At 42.8% G+C, this 15,563-nt stretch overlaps 1 protein-coding gene across 2 annotated transcripts in view; it reads right to left on the minus strand.

Moving 5' to 3' along the window:
• TRIB2 (tribbles pseudokinase 2) overlaps positions 1–15,557 on the minus strand; it is a 20,153-nt gene extending 4,596 nt beyond the window's left edge. The window contains exons 1-2 of one of the 2 annotated variants that reach the window (XM_009332474.1): positions 15,284–15,557; positions 11,001–11,293 (exon numbers count right to left, since the gene is read on the minus strand). In XM_009332474.1, coding sequence (XP_009330749.1) covers positions 11,001–11,293; positions 15,284–15,553 — 563 coding nt within the window. In that variant the 5' untranslated portion in view covers positions 15,554–15,557. The remainder of the gene's footprint in view (positions 1–11,000; positions 11,294–15,283) is intronic. The other variant, XM_009332475.1, reaches the window with a different exon arrangement.
• Positions 15,558–15,563: the final 6 nt, after the last annotated feature.

Genomic DNA, 15,563 nt, shown 5'->3' on the forward strand with positions numbered 1-15,563 from the left:
GCATGCTATTTATAAGCAACTTACAGGAGGGAATTCATCCCCCCCCACACGCTCTCCTGCCATCCCAGTGTCAACAGCGCAGGGAAACACTGTTACTCTCCCATCCTATTTTACATTTCTGGGAGTTGCCAAATTTAGAGAAACAGTTCAATGAGAAGATTTGATATTACATAAGATTATTGGAATTCCCTAATCTCTTATTTTCTACAATGGACGCAGTACAAAACCACAAAGAGCAGACTGCAAGGTGTGTCAAAATTCATCGACAGGAGAAATCATTTCTTGATAATAAAACAGAAGCAGCATACAAAAGCCTTATCCCTGTCTTGCTCTCCTTGCAAGGTGCTGCAGCCTGCAGCCCTCCGCGCATGCTACAGAGGGTTTTGTTTAAGCAAGCAAATGGAGCAACAGCTGGCCCTTATCTGCATGCTCCTCCATAAGCTGCGGCCAAATGAAGCAAATACTCAAACGAGGTTTTTCATCCTACTGACTTGACAGGCTTTGAGGAAACAAAAGGTCCCAAATTAAACAAAAACACAACCTTCAGTCCTCCTCCTCCCTCCTCGCCAGCCCCGAAACTCTCAATCAGTAACACCCTCGTGTATAAGGTACAAGTGGTGAAATGGCTCTTCTGCAACGAGGCGGTGCTCCAGCACAGGTACGGCACTGGACACGCCACTCCACACAGGTACACATTTCCCTCGCAAACTGCAGGAGCTGCATCTCTTGAGCGCATACTGCCAGGTACACGGCCTCAGTGTGACTTTCTCCCCCTCCCAATTACCACCAGAAGCAACTCGGGTGTTCCCATTTTCATCTGTAAGGTCGGGTCTCTTTGCAGAAGGTGACAACGCAGGTTTCCATCCGTCCAGCAAGGAGAGCACAGGAGTAAGGGAAGGGCTCGCCAGCATGGCGGCTTGCCTGCTTGACACAGCCGGTGCACAGAAGCACTCACAAGCTTTTGCTGCCAAGGGCCCTGGCTCGGCTCTGCCAGCACCCCTCGCCGCGAGCCAGTACTGGAGCTGGGGAGACCCACTCCAGCCTGTTTTCACCAGTGATGGATGACTTCACATACCTCAGCCTCGCATACAGAACACAGTCTGTAATCGTACTACAATTCGGTAATACACAGGTGTAAACAGCAAGTCTCACTCCCCTTTTTACAGTCATTTCACGTTTTTTCAGGCAATCAAAAAGGAGCAGCCTGGCTCAGAAGCTGCTATTTCCCAGCACGCAGCACCCCATCTCTGCGAGAAAGAGCTTCCAGCTCTGGCTGGCCTCCCCTTCCTCCACATTTCAAGCATTGGCTAAAAGAACCCTGTTTTCTGCAAGCCAGAGGGCTTTTTTTTTGCGGGGGGTGGAGTGGAACAGGAAAGAGAGGAGTCTAAATACACAGAAATGCAGAGACACACTGGATGAGAAGCAATCTCTCTCTCCCACACACACTCTCTCTCAGAGGAAGCACTGAAATCGAACATCCAGGAAAAAGAATAAAAGCCAACAACAACAAACAGACCCTCAAAACTGCAAGTAGTTTCTGAGAATACAGAAACTCCACAGCAAAGGGGGGGAGTGTATCCAATTGCAGAGTAATCGGACAACCCTCAATTCGACATTTGGCAGGCAAGGGACAGACTCAAAACCAAACACTGAGATGTGAAATCACAATCAGCTTTGAAGTGCCTCCCATCAGAGAGCAGAAAAAGGACAAACCAAAATAATTCTTTTTTTTTTTTTTAAAAGTCACATTTCTAAAAAACTCTCATTCTCTAAATAATTAACTCACATCAGTCAACTGAAGGACCCCCACAAGAGAAAAAGGTTTCCAAATGCATCAGCATTTGAGTTCAACCATTCAAATGGTTGCAACAAAATTAATCCCTAAAGTTCAAATGTAAGCTACTGCCAAAGCTGGATGAGAATCACTTTGTACACATACTGCAGGGCAACAAAGACTTTTGTCAAGGCTTACGTAATTACAGTACATAATTTCAAGTTTTAATGCAGACCCTGAATAAGCACTTGGAAAAAGAGCATTATGCATCTATCAGATCATTGATAAAACACTGCATTAGCCTAATGCATTAAAAAAAATACAACCCTGAATCATGGCTATTTAAAAAGGGGAAGCTATTCTGCCTATGAATGCTTTCCCATTACTGGTGAATGAAACCACAGAAGTGCAATCAGAGGGCAGCAGCAGCACTCAGACGGGAAATGCGTCTTTGTCCCCATAGAAACCGTCAGGGAAACCCATGAAAAACAATACCACTCTGAATTTCTTATCAATATGCCATTCATTACTTGACTGCATTCAGACTTTGCTCTTCAGTAATGTAACAAAACCTAATCAATTAAACGTCTTCCAGAAGATTCTTCAATGCAACCTCCTGAGTTAGCACCCGTCTCTGGCAGACGGCTTTGTTGCACATCCTACACTTTTTTCAGTGATTCGCATTATTCCCCTCCCTGCAGAGCTTAGGGGCTACTGGCAAATTGCTATCCTGCCTGTTGACACCAAAGCCAGGGCTGTAAGAACCTGGCGTTCACACTTGCTCTCCAAACACAATTTCCATACCAAAATCAGTGGAATTATTCAGAGGGCTCTAAGCTCATAAGGCAGGAGAAAAAAAAAAATCTGTAACATTTAAAGCAGAAATACTGACTGAAAGTCTGAGTGTTTCAAAGGAAAATATCTCCACTGCAGTGAATAAACAGTGAGTAGTAAAGGAGCTCATGCCTGAATCACTGAAAACAGTTGCTTCTAGTCTGCCCCTGAAGCCATCTGTATGGGAAGTAACACCTGAACCACAGCTGAGCCACCGTTACCATTTTGGAAACGCTAACTGCAGACCAGACCCACAATTTTAGTACAGCATCATCCCCGAGATGACAGCCAGATCAGCTGCTTAGGGAGAAGATGGAAGGAGCCATCCTGCTATGGACACTCCAGGTACACCATCCACTTGCTATTCAGGCTAGCTCAAAATTAGATGATCCAGATTTACAGATTCTATATTGCAGCCTCATGCCTCCAGAGATCAGAAAACAACCGTCACTGCCATCTGAATTGCCATTTTATTATTATGACTGCAGGTAAATACAAAGTGGCAACTTCTAAAGGGAAGAGGTGCCTTACAATGTTCCCCCCTACACATAAAAAATGAAGGCACCCAAGCAATGCTATCTCATATTTCAACATTACTCTGACTGAGGCCAGGAAAGCCTTTCCCTAGGTAGAGGCACTCAAGCCATCAACTGCCCAGTAGATCAGGGATTGCTCCTATGTGGCCAATAATTTACAGGTCATTTAATCAAGGTCAGTTGCTAGCACCCCATCATAAAGACAAGACAAGCATGAATGCAATCATGCCATTAGAGTCACAAGGAGGGGGGGGGGGGGGGGAGGGAAGGGAAGCTCGACACTGGAAACAGTTATCTTTTGCTAATTGATTTTTTTAACTAAGGGAATCTCTCCTAAATAATGCAGAAGTAGGCTGCCGTCATGGAGACAGCGAGATGGGGAAGGCGGCTAATGAAACCCCGTGCAGATGATTTGCAGCTTGGTGCAAAGGCTCATTCTGAACTCAGAACTACCCGATCTCCTCCGGGGGCGGCGAGGCACACAGGATCAGAGGGGAAATGTTATGCCATCAATTTAAATCCTGCTCCTTTCACTGTGAGATCCCTTCCAGTGCGTAACAGCACACAGACTGGGAGTTCACCACACAACATCCTACACAACTTCAGGGGGGGGAAAAAAACCAAAACACCAAACCCTGCACAAAGGCTGTCAGACAAACAGTCTCTTGCATAATGAAACAGGCTCCAGGATATGTTTCGAAAGACAACTGGGACTTGCAGACAGCACAGGTTTACAGGATGAATCTTGTTCCTCAGGGAAGATTCCCTCACTGGTACTTCCGCAGAATGAGGAAGCCTCTAAAAATTACACATCCCCCACCCTTCCTCTGAAGGGATGCTACCAGTGCACTCAGCCCTGCCCCGCACCCCCTTCCTGACTTGCAGGACCCAGCAACTTAAGGCTTTTAACTTGTTTTAAGCTGGCTTTTTTTCTACAGAACTCCACTTAGCCTGTCCTGTATGCTGCATACTTAGTTTCTTCCATGTCCTTATCGCCTAAGGAGACAACACGCTCCCCAAAAAGTAGGTAGGTAGCGATGTGTGTGTCGGGGTGCGGGCTCTGAAATCCAATGCAGACCCTTCCACAGAGGGGCCCGGTTACAATACTGCGAGGAGTCCATTATTGGATAAGCATCTGGCTCAGGGCAGCTACGTCACCTCACTTTTATCTTTTTACATCACATTGAAGATCAGAGTTTTAAAAGGCTCTGCTGTCAACTGTATGCTGTGTTGACCATCTTTTCTAGGTCTTCTCACATGATACATGGTGAAGCTCCACAGGGAAAGGAGACCAAATTTTTATTTTGTTAACATAATTGCATGTTGTGAAAAAAGCCCTACACTTTCTGAGTCTGCAGTGGGTGCTCAGCACCTCTAAGATAAAGCAGGGGCATCATTTCACAACCCCACTGGAAACCTTTTGCTTAGGTGTCTGTAAACCTGTCTCCAAGCAATATACAGCTACCAATAAAGTAGATGCTTAAGACTAAATACGCCCCAGGTTGGCTCCTGTTTACAATCTCCACCCTTCCTCTCCCTCCCAAGCCTGAAGTAATCTCACGATGTGATAATACAGACAATTAGAAGAGAAGGCAGCAGAAGAATTTCACCATGACAGTCCATTGCAGCTTCCGCTAGCTGGGCTCCCTGCCTCCCCTCCTCACCCCCAGCACAAACATCCACAGACATCCTCAGTCTCTGCTCAAAAGTCAACATGGAGTATTTTGCACCCAGTCTATGGATGGAGGTTTTCAAGTCTTCAAAACAACCAGCTGTTGAACTCTTAATGCAAGGTGTCTCAAGAGACATCTACTTCCAGGGACTGCAAAGCACCTATCACGGAGAGATCAATCCCGTGACGGGCATCTCATGATGGGCATCCAACCATGCCAGGCATTATAGCCAACATGTAACACAGCATTCAGCCAGAGGCACCTCTCGGAAAGTCAGACAGCATGGCTGGGGAGGCCGGGCAGGACATGGGGACAACCTGCAGTGGTACAGCCCAGCCTAAAGGCATGCCCCTAAGCAGGGCTCCCCTCCTGCTCCAAGCATGGCACGGAGCTGCACCTCGACACCACCCTTCAGCAGAGCTAGTACATGAGGCTGCAAAGGGGAAAAGACTGAAAAAAGAGTGAAGAACAAAAGACACAGGTCCAACCACGAGCCAAATACCAAAAGATACCACAGTCCAAGGGTAAAATATTCTGCAAACTCGGAGTTGGGTACTACAGCAAAGGCTCTCAATACTCATGGTCTCACTGAAGGGCCTTGAGCTGACTTGAGGTCCATTGGAGCTCCCATCTTCATCTCAGGGCCAGCCAGCAGCCAACTTTTCCCTGGCTTTTGCCTTCATTTATGACCTTAGGCACAGCACTTAACCTCTATGACTATCTATGCCCTTGGGAAGAGATTTAAGCACTTCACAGGGCTGGCATGATGTTCAACATCTGCAGATAGCCTCCCGCACCCCGCTGGGAAGGGTACCACATACCCAACAAATCTAAAGTGCATTGCTCCCAGGAACGCCGGGAGAAAAGAGAGGCTTATGCCACATGAAGGCAAAAGGGAGCATGAATCTTTCTGTGGAAAACAGTTGTGCAACTGCTTCATCCTCTATCCTAAGCTTGACAGCAGAGATTTGCTGCCTGTGAAGAAATTCGCCTTCCTCCCTATGTTCTAGGAATAAAAATTTCTGGGATGAAATCTGACCTATGATCCTCCACTACTGAAGAAGTTATGCTCTTGGTCCTGTGGCCCCATTCAGGGTAATGTGAAGACTGGTTTTATTTCTAAATCTTCTGGTATTTAAAGAGCACTCCTGTTTTATTTAATTTTCTTCCACTTTAGGACTCTCTTTCTAGGACTTAGGGAAAGCGTTAACTTACCTGTTCTCTATTGAATCGTAAGTAAAACAGCAAGTTCCAACAACACAGGGAAAAAGCGGCTGACTGCATTACAATTTGACAAATGCTGGGGAGGAAACTTGCTACTAAGTATAAGAAAATGAAAGGTCTACTTGGAAAAAGGTCAGTATATGCATTCTGTATTTTTTGTGGGATCAGGTTTGTATCACTAGGATTGCAAACAACATAAGTAGGTCACCTTAAAGCATCATCCACTCAAAGCTGAGAAATTCTAGAGGAAAAAAAGAAAAAAATTTTAAGAGCACCAAATAAATATGTTATACTAACACAGGCTTTCTAAATTAGTATATTGTACTGACTGCCTTCCCCTGGTGCAGCGCAAAAAGTGTCAAGTTCTATTTTTTTAATTGAATCCCACCTGCCTACCATTTCTCATATTTACTCAAAGAATACAGGAAAATTACAATATCTAAATACCAAAATTATTTTAATCTTCCCTTCAACAAGTATGATGACTGTACAAGGTCTTTAAACTTCAAATATTACAACAGCTAATATTTTAATATAATTAAAGGCTTAAAAACGCACTAAAGAAATTAATAATTCCCTGACAACAGAAATGTTCTTGTATTAAGAAAACCATTGGAACAACCAACACAGAAATGTGTTATTTAATTCTGAGATCTTTGAGGTGGCTCTTTCTCAAAGCATCTGCTATATATCAGACTGATGAACTGCTTTATTAGCACAATACTGTGTATAGTGCTATTTTTAGCACAACCCAAAAAGCCCTGCCCATTCTGCAACGTTCTTACGGGATACCAGCTAGAAGGGCACAGTGGCTCTGCCCAAGGGCCTACTACGAGGACAGGCTGTACAAGGAAAATTGTAAATACCATGACATGAACACAGCGAAAATAATCAAAAGCAAGAGCCCCATAACATCAACATTGACCTGGCTTAATATCCAGGACAAGAAAAAATGACCAAGACGCATGGAAGCAGAAAACATATAAAACCACGTTTTATCTTAGCGCATCTCTACTGTTTTGGATTCAAGTTTTATTTAGAAGTTTAAGGACCCGATTTTTAAAATATCCAAGAATCTTATAGGTACTTTAGAAAAAGTCTGGTGAGACCCAGTATGGCAAGTCAGTGTTGTTTTCCGTATTTTTAGTGCTCTGAAAGTCACTGCCCTCATTTAATGGATGTGCTGGTGCTTGCTAACCCAGCCTTACAAAACATTTCCAGCCATGCTGTAATGTCTTAGAAGTTCTGCTTCATCAAGATCAGCTGCAGGTTTAAGGAGCCTAACTCTGAAATTTCAATACTAAAAGACCACAGACACATATACGCATCCCGAAAAACACAATCCCCCAACCTTCATTTAAATTAAAAAAAAACCCAAAGCCAAAACACCCAAAACAAACCCAAACCCAAAAACATAACAGACCTAAGGTGCTTGGCAACAGCCCACATCATTTTCATGGAATGCAATTTACCATATCTTCAAAATTTCTGCAGGTCAGGATTAAAAGAAGCTATATATACCTTGAAACACAGGCAAATTATTTTTGTTTGTTTCTACACTGTGGAATTTTGGATTTCATTTTAAGTGCTGATGTATTTACACATATGCATAATAAGACATAACACACCACCACAGTCTACCTTTGATTTAGCACATCAAGAGAACAACACTAGTAAAATTAGGACCCCTACAAAATGCTCAGCACTACCAGCCTCCCAACATTACTTTTTTCACCTTCTTACTTCCCAGTTCATTACAGACATCCCAAGGCACTGCAATTTGCAACATCCAAATAACATGCATTCTTAGCAGTGACATCAGCAGGAGCAAAGAGCATTCATGACTGCTGCTAGATCAGGAGCCTGAATCTTTGCAAATTCCAGCTGTAATTTAGATAATAGGAATGAGGTGGAAAGAGTTTCAATGCTATATGTACCAGTCTGCAAAATTCCAGGAGCTCTGATTTCATATTGAACTACCAGGATATCATTAGGATCAATGGAAGGAGTATGTACTAAGAAATGCTTTAATTGATTTTCTTTTTTAAACAAATGGAACTGCTTCCACATATCCTTCACATTCTCTCTGGCTCCCCCGGTCTGGCAGCTCTCAGCTAAGAGCAGACAAGTATCTTACTAAAAAAATAAGAGAAGTGAGTTCTCCATTAATGTGTTGCCTGCATGCTGGATTTCCTATCTTTTCTTCTATCAAAATAAAAGCTGCAAGAGTCTTGAGTAAGAGACAAGTTTCAAAGCACTAGGTACTAAAGGTGAACTGCAGAAAAACAGACTTGAAGAAATAGTTAGGAGAAGAACTACTGAGAAAGAGCTCCACTGAAGAACAAGCAACACGCAGCAGTGGAGTTCATGCACATTTCTCAAAACATCATTTTCACCTTTTCTTCCTCCTTGGCTCATTACAGGTATCAAAGAGCAATAGATCATGCAGCACCCATCTCCCAGGCACTGCCGCCGACGGCAGCTTCTGAAAGGCAGGCTGCTCAGCACGCAGGCATCCTCACCAGCACCCTCAGGGAAACACGAGCTTGGAGGGGTACAAGCAACACACAAACACCTCCGTGAACCCGGAAGGACCAGGAAGATTTTTCAGTCTAAATATAGCAGCAGATTGAAAGTGATGACTGATTACAGTCTGATGATCAGAGCATGTAAAAACAAACAGTTGCTGTTTGGTTCTATTTCTATCTCACACTATTTCACCTCTGTTTATTTAACAGAGTAAGGATTACAATACCTCTCTACTTACAAATCAACATTACTTCCAGAAGAAAACCACATTATGATTATCTTAAAAATAACCAGCAAGTCGTATTTGACCTTTAAAGTGAATTATTGTATAATTAGAAAACACTGTTCAGAAGTGAGTAACTGCGATTTTGCAGACTGCAGTTACGTTAAAAACATTCATAAAAGCAAACACTACTATTATAGTACGCACCACTCTTCTTGGGTGGCTAAAGGATTTGGCCCCGTGCCTCGTCTTACATTCAGTTCCTAGTAAGCGGCAGGGTAGGAGTTCAAAAGTATTCAGCACAGGCCCACGTCTGCGCCCGCTGCACTGCCCTGAGCTCACGCTGCCTTTGCTTAGAGCGGACAGTTAGGGTGAGCCCTAGGGCTTCTCCAAGTCCTGTCCTTTGTACAAAACCACACAAGTTTACACATATCCCCAGGAAAAAAAATCCATTTTAACGTTAGGACATTATCAGCTACAACAGAAAACAATCCCTTCCTCAACTATTTTGTACAAGTTTCCTTCTTATCTGCATCAAAGGTGCTATAATGGTGTTTAATTATTAAACTCAGTAAAAGTTGTGAAAGTGCAGTCAGTATACATCTACCTGCTTTGCATTTCTGTCTGAATGGACATTAAGCTAGTTTCATTTTAGGCTTTTTAATTTGAAGAGGAGGAAAAGGTAATCATATATATTGGGGCTGAGGTAGAAAAATATGGAATGGCTATTTGCTTTGCAGAGAATTGCCTGGACTGAATTAAGAAGTGAAAATATGTCTTTTATTTTTCAGTTTGTAAAGAGATTAAAAGCAGAAGTTTATTTTGCAAAACTCAACTTGTAATAAAATTTAAATAGACTATATTTAAACAGGATAGATGGTTGTCATTTTTATTTTAAGGCCACAAACCTCTCTCTCCTGACTGAATTGTGTATTAGTTTTTCCAATTCTCAGATCACAGACTTACTGAGACCGTAGAAAACTTTTGTGCCTCTGCTGTTGCTTATAACTTCGCCAAACAGCCCCAAATGGAATTGACACGCATTGGTTATTTTTAACAAAGCTCTCCAGAACATCCATTTCACTCTGCAACAGTTTGAACAAGCTTTCAGACAGTTTACAGGATTTAACTAAAAGGGAAAAACATCTCCCCATCCTCTACCAAGAAATGAGGAAACACAAAGGCAGGCTCTGCCCCCATTTAGTTTCATTTTTTTCCATAATGGTCATCTTCCAATTTAATCCCCCTGTAAAAGCCTGACATTAATCTGACAGTGTTCATTACTTTCATGCTTTATGTGGAAGTTGCAAGTTAATACATGATGTAACATAATGAAAACTGATAACCACAAGGAAAGAGATATGAAGTTTCCACAGGTACCACAGTATAGCTATGGCTCAGCATCAGAAATAGCATTTCAACAATATACCCAGAGCATCTAGCATTATTTCTTTCCATGTCTTCCCATACTCCTTCCCCAAATCATTTACCAACCATTTATTGAGAGACAAGAGTGTGCAGGGAGGAGATTAAAAAAACCCAACCAAACACACAAAAAAAGGGTAGTTCCCCAAGTATCACAACAGCTCTGATACTAAAAACGGGCACCCACACAGCAAGGTGGTTTTAGTCTTAGTATGATTAGTGACCACATAATATTCTCAGAAGCAGTCTCCAGACCCTTCCCAGCACAGGAAGAAAGAAGCTGTCCTCAAAGAAGTCCTTCAAAGCACTGGTGGCCCTTCCCTCCAACCTATGTCTGCATTAACAACTTGGTTGTTCTTCCTCTTCACACCTCCTCACTGGAATGAGCCATTTCAGTCCCCAACCCTCTTTAACATACTGGATCTTTTGCTCCTTCCCTCTTTTAACACCATCAGCATTTATGATGGCAGAGCTTTTACAGACATGTATGCGGAGCCTTCCTCCAGATGTCCCCTCCTTAGGAACGAGGGCACTCGTCTAGGTGGAAATGCAGAGGCCAGGCACAGATGCAAATGACGCTCTATACTTACTTTACTCCAAAGCCTAAGCCAGAAGGTAAAATGGCACATCCATCCCATGACCAGGTAGCAGAGGAAAACAAAGAAAGCGTAACACCTTGTGGACCACAAACAAACGGTACGGCGACAACGAAGGGCACAGCATCCTGTAACTCTGAATCTGACCTCAGGCACCCCCACCTGTAAAGTAAGGGAGACTCTTACCTTTCCTCATCCTTGAAAATAAACTTTCGCAGCTTGAGATCGCGCAGTACCAGTCCACCATCATGGCAGTGTGCAACAGCGGAAGCTATTTGATAGAAGAGTTTGGCTGCCTCCTCTTCTTTAAGCTTCTTGCAGGTACGAACAAACGAATGCATGTCCCCATAGCTCCTTTCAAAGAACACATATGCTTTTGTCTCCCCAAGAATTATTTCAGTAATTTGGTTGATATTTTTATGCGCAGGCAGACAAAAACATGGTGCTAGTAACTCCTGGTAGCAGCCAATATCAAACACCTGCAGGAACAATGACAGTAAAGCCAGGGTTAGCGACACGAAGGACAGTGAAGTTATGGTACATCTAATTCTGTTAACAGAACCATCTCTAAGTACAATTTATGCTGCTGCTGAAGCTGCACCAATGTAAACAGGATGTCACAAGCTCATGGCACTGAGGACAAGACAAAACAGACTACATAACCCCACACAGAACATATGCATAACCTTGACAGGAAAGGCTAGTCTTCAAAACTTAAAGTAAGAATAGGTTCATTAGCTAATAGCTGTTCAAATTTAGAATGTAATCTGAATTAAGCTCTGAAGACCAGAGACATACAGGAGCAGTACTTAGAAGGAAACATGTTTATCTTCTATCTTCCATCCAAATAAACTCATAGAGAACATGGCCAGTAGCTTTGTATTGAGAGAAGCTGTCATATTAAATCCACCCTGATCCACATGCCTCCCTGTCTTGATTTAATTAACCCATTAGAGCTTTAAGGATTTTCAGGTTTAAAATATCGTCTAGCACTATTCATATTTACTTCCTGCCTTTCTTTTCATCTCTGACAAACAGCAAAGTCACTTTCACTTTCAAAGTCTCGGTTTTACAATGGCTGTAAGATCAGAAGGACAACCGGGAAAATAGCCCTGCCTGTTGGAGCGCAGACAAACAACCTTCAAAAGGCAAAGACAAAACCACCCTGAACTCTCTGCATTTCAATCGAGTGCTCCATTAAAAGCAAAGTGTCCCTTTACTAGTAAGTATGTTATCACTGATCTTATGAATGAACTGTAAGAATTAAAAAGGCTGCTGGGAAACCCAAATATAAAAAGTTACTATAATCTAGTGATGACGAATGAATTGGTATTTGAGTCAATTGAGAAATGCCCACATTACAAGAAAGACTTCATTGAGAATAACAGAAGTCAGTGTGCTAAAAGAGAATATGAGCAAAGTATTGACAGGAGCGATTTTTATTTTTAATTATACCTGCACCAGAGGTACTACAAAGCAAGGGATTAGCATTTCCACCCGCATAAAAATTCTATTAATATGTAACTTACTCTTGGGTGTTTTGTTACTGTGGTAAAAAGAATTTAAGGTAGTCATGTGTCATTCTAACTGAACATAAAAATCAAGAACTGCTATAAGTTCTTCTGACCAACTGGTTTAAACTGCAATTGTTTTTCTTCTTTTTGTGTTCTAGTATTTCTATTCCAATAGCGGGTATTTGTATCCTCTCCAAGAAGCAAATCTCCCTGCTTTCTTTGAAGCTTTAAAAAGCTTTCAAAACTGAGAGAGATACGGTTCAATCAAAATTTACCTGAGGCTTCAAAACCCGAGTCATTTAACGCTTCAGAGCACAATTTTACAAACTCCTTCCGCAAAAAAGGACCCAAGCCCCAAGAAATTGTGACACCCCCTCTTCACACACCTCCTTCTCCCCATCCCATACCTGTGCTGCTATACTCCGGCACAGGCAAAAACAACCTTAAAGGCAGACTGCCAAACAGATCCAACACGTTTTACGGGGGGTAGATTAGCACTGAGGCATTCTGGTGACATGGTGCGCTAGGGAAGTAGAACCGGGGTAGAGAGGGGGTGTTGCTAAAATCCCTGGTGTGTAATTCATTCCAGAGGAGAATTCATTGACATTTGGATCTCAAAACTCGTAACTACTACATTGTAAGTGAATGGCTCTTCTACAAAGCGGCTGCTATAAAATAAAATTTAAGCAGGAACATTCGTGTAGCTCAAACCCTCATGTGAAGAAAAGCCTTTCCAGAATTCTCTCCTAACTAGATTATCCTGATATAAATGAGTTGCATTTTGTGGTTCTCAGACAATGGTAAATAAGTATATCTGGATATGTACCGGTACTATGTCTGAAAGGGGGGAGATGGGAAGTGCTATCATACTGCTACAATCTAGAATACTTCTTATAAAGGGCTTCTTTGTATCCCAGCTTTTAAGATCCCTGGCCTCAATTCAGCTAATGTCCAATAAGCTGCAGTTTGATTTAGTTCTTGCTGGGAATTGGAAGTGAGAAGTTACCATTGTTTGGATGCCACAGAGCCTTGAAGCAAATAACGGCATCTGTACAGTCAGTGGGTGCAGCCAAATGAATCTTGAGAATCATCAGTATGTGTCTGTTATCCAAACCAATGTTTCTGCAAGCAATCTCTAAGAGCATCTTCAATAAGATACCAGATAGCAGGTCTCTTAGCCGGAAGGCTACTTGACAAATAGTAGTCATGATACTGCAGGCATTTTAAAGCACGCATTAAATTGAGTTCAGGACTGACAACTGTGTATTCACAAACTAGCAATTCAGGATAAGATCATATTTTTGGAGCAGAGCTAAAAGTAGTGCCTCGCACATATGGAAACACTGATACTATTCAAATGTCAGGATCAGCTCAAAAACATACAGCTTAAAGGGAAGGAAAAAAATAAAGTCCACTCTTTGTGAGCTACAGTTATACTGATCATACTGTTATCAAAACAGTGCCTTAAACTTGCAAACCAAACAGGAAACAAAGAAGAGCATAGCCCCTGCTTTACTACTTGCTATGCAAGTTCACCTATAATTTCATGCAGAGCAGCAGCTTTGTGGGATCTGTTTGTTTCATGAAAAGATGCCAATGTCCTAGAGTGCAGCACTGTACTACTGCACCGAGCAGGGCTTTCATTCTAGAAATTCTCATGTTCTGTTTCAGTTTAGTGACAAAGCATTCAGTTCAGCATGCAATATTAGTCCTTTGCAAAGTCACGGGCCCTTTTTTCCCCTAAAATAATCACACAAAGTCCTAGGTTGCCTTAACATCAGGTTTTATAACTCAATCAGTAAGCATATTTAAATTGCCCTCTGAACTCCAGTCTTTACAAATAGCAAACGGGAGCAATTATTTTCACTTCCCTGCTACAACCTAGTCCATAACTTCTTATGAATCAAGTATGAGAAAGTATGAAACAGTCAGCAATACTATCATTAATCTCTGGAATACAAATAAGCTGTAATGTGTCTACTTTTCCGTTTTGCAGTTAGTTCAACACTAGAAATTTGCCCAAGATAGCCAAGTGGCACGATTCCATGTTTTGGGAACAATACAAACACTGCAGCGTGCGTTGCAAGGTTGCAATTTGCTACGTAGTTATAAAAACTACTACCGGGTACTGTCTCAGTTTGCTGGGCATAAGTCTGGCTCACTGCAGACAATGAGAATCGAAATTTAGGAACAAAGGAAATTATGCCCTCAGCCCAAAAAGAGAAAAAGATCACTCCATGGACGTGCATGCATGTGGGTTTCTTCTTCCCCACAGCTCACCTTTGAATAGTAGAAGCAAATTGGGAGGAGGCAGAGAAAAGCAGGCAGGCTACAGAGTGGGATAGCTATTTTGTCTGCTCTTCTAAAAGACGTAGGTGTGCAGGTTTTATTCTTGCTCAATTGTGCAATGGGGGAGGATGCTGTTTGCAAACAACCTCCACGGTGAGGGAGCTCAGGCTGATTAATTCGATGTGGGTTGGTTTTTTTAATCACTTTTAAGACAAAGCTGATGGCAATCTCCCCCCAGCTTCTCCATCCTCTTCTATACCCCAACTCACAGAACAAGGGACGGGAAAAATCGAGGAAGCCAGCAGGTCCCAACACCTTAAAATTATCTGGGGATTCCCTACTCCATTTTGAAAAGTGAGAGTGGGGAAGAGGAGGCTTTCTCCTGATCTGAACTCACGTTAAGACCTACTTGAAGGACGGCTCTTTCCAGAACAATATCCCCGGGGTAAGAGGCAAACTGGCTCCGGGCCACCGCTCTAACGTGGCCATTGTCTAGAGAGAGGGAAAAGTTACAGGATGCGCCTTTAATCCTGTCTCCCTGCCTTTTGTTTCTCAACTGTTTAATAATTGAGCTACACGACCGTGCTTGGCCCTCCTGCAAGACACAGGAAACCAACACGCGACAGCAGGCTAACCCAGGGGGAGAACAAGGAGGAGAGGTATTACCTTGCAAACCAGCTCCTCGCCACTGTGCAGATGTACGGCTCGGAAAACGTGGTCTCCCTCGAGAGGCTCCAACAATAAGTATTTCCCGATGCAAGAAACGCAATGCGACAAGTTCGGGGTCTCCGGCGGGCTCGGCGAGCCTAGATTCGGGCTAAAACTCTGGCTTGGCTCGATGGACCGTATGGACGAGAGCTCCTCAAAATCCTGGGTTTTATTCCGCGGTCTCCCATATCGTGCTATCGTGATAGGGGTTGACCTTTGTATGTTCATGAGTATGGAG

The sequence above is a fragment of the Pygoscelis adeliae genome, unplaced genomic scaffold, assembly GCF_000699105.1.
Source record: "Pygoscelis adeliae isolate BGI_AS28 unplaced genomic scaffold, ASM69910v1 Scaffold168, whole genome shotgun sequence".
NCBI classification, from domain to species: domain Eukaryota; kingdom Metazoa; phylum Chordata; class Aves; order Sphenisciformes; family Spheniscidae; genus Pygoscelis; species Pygoscelis adeliae.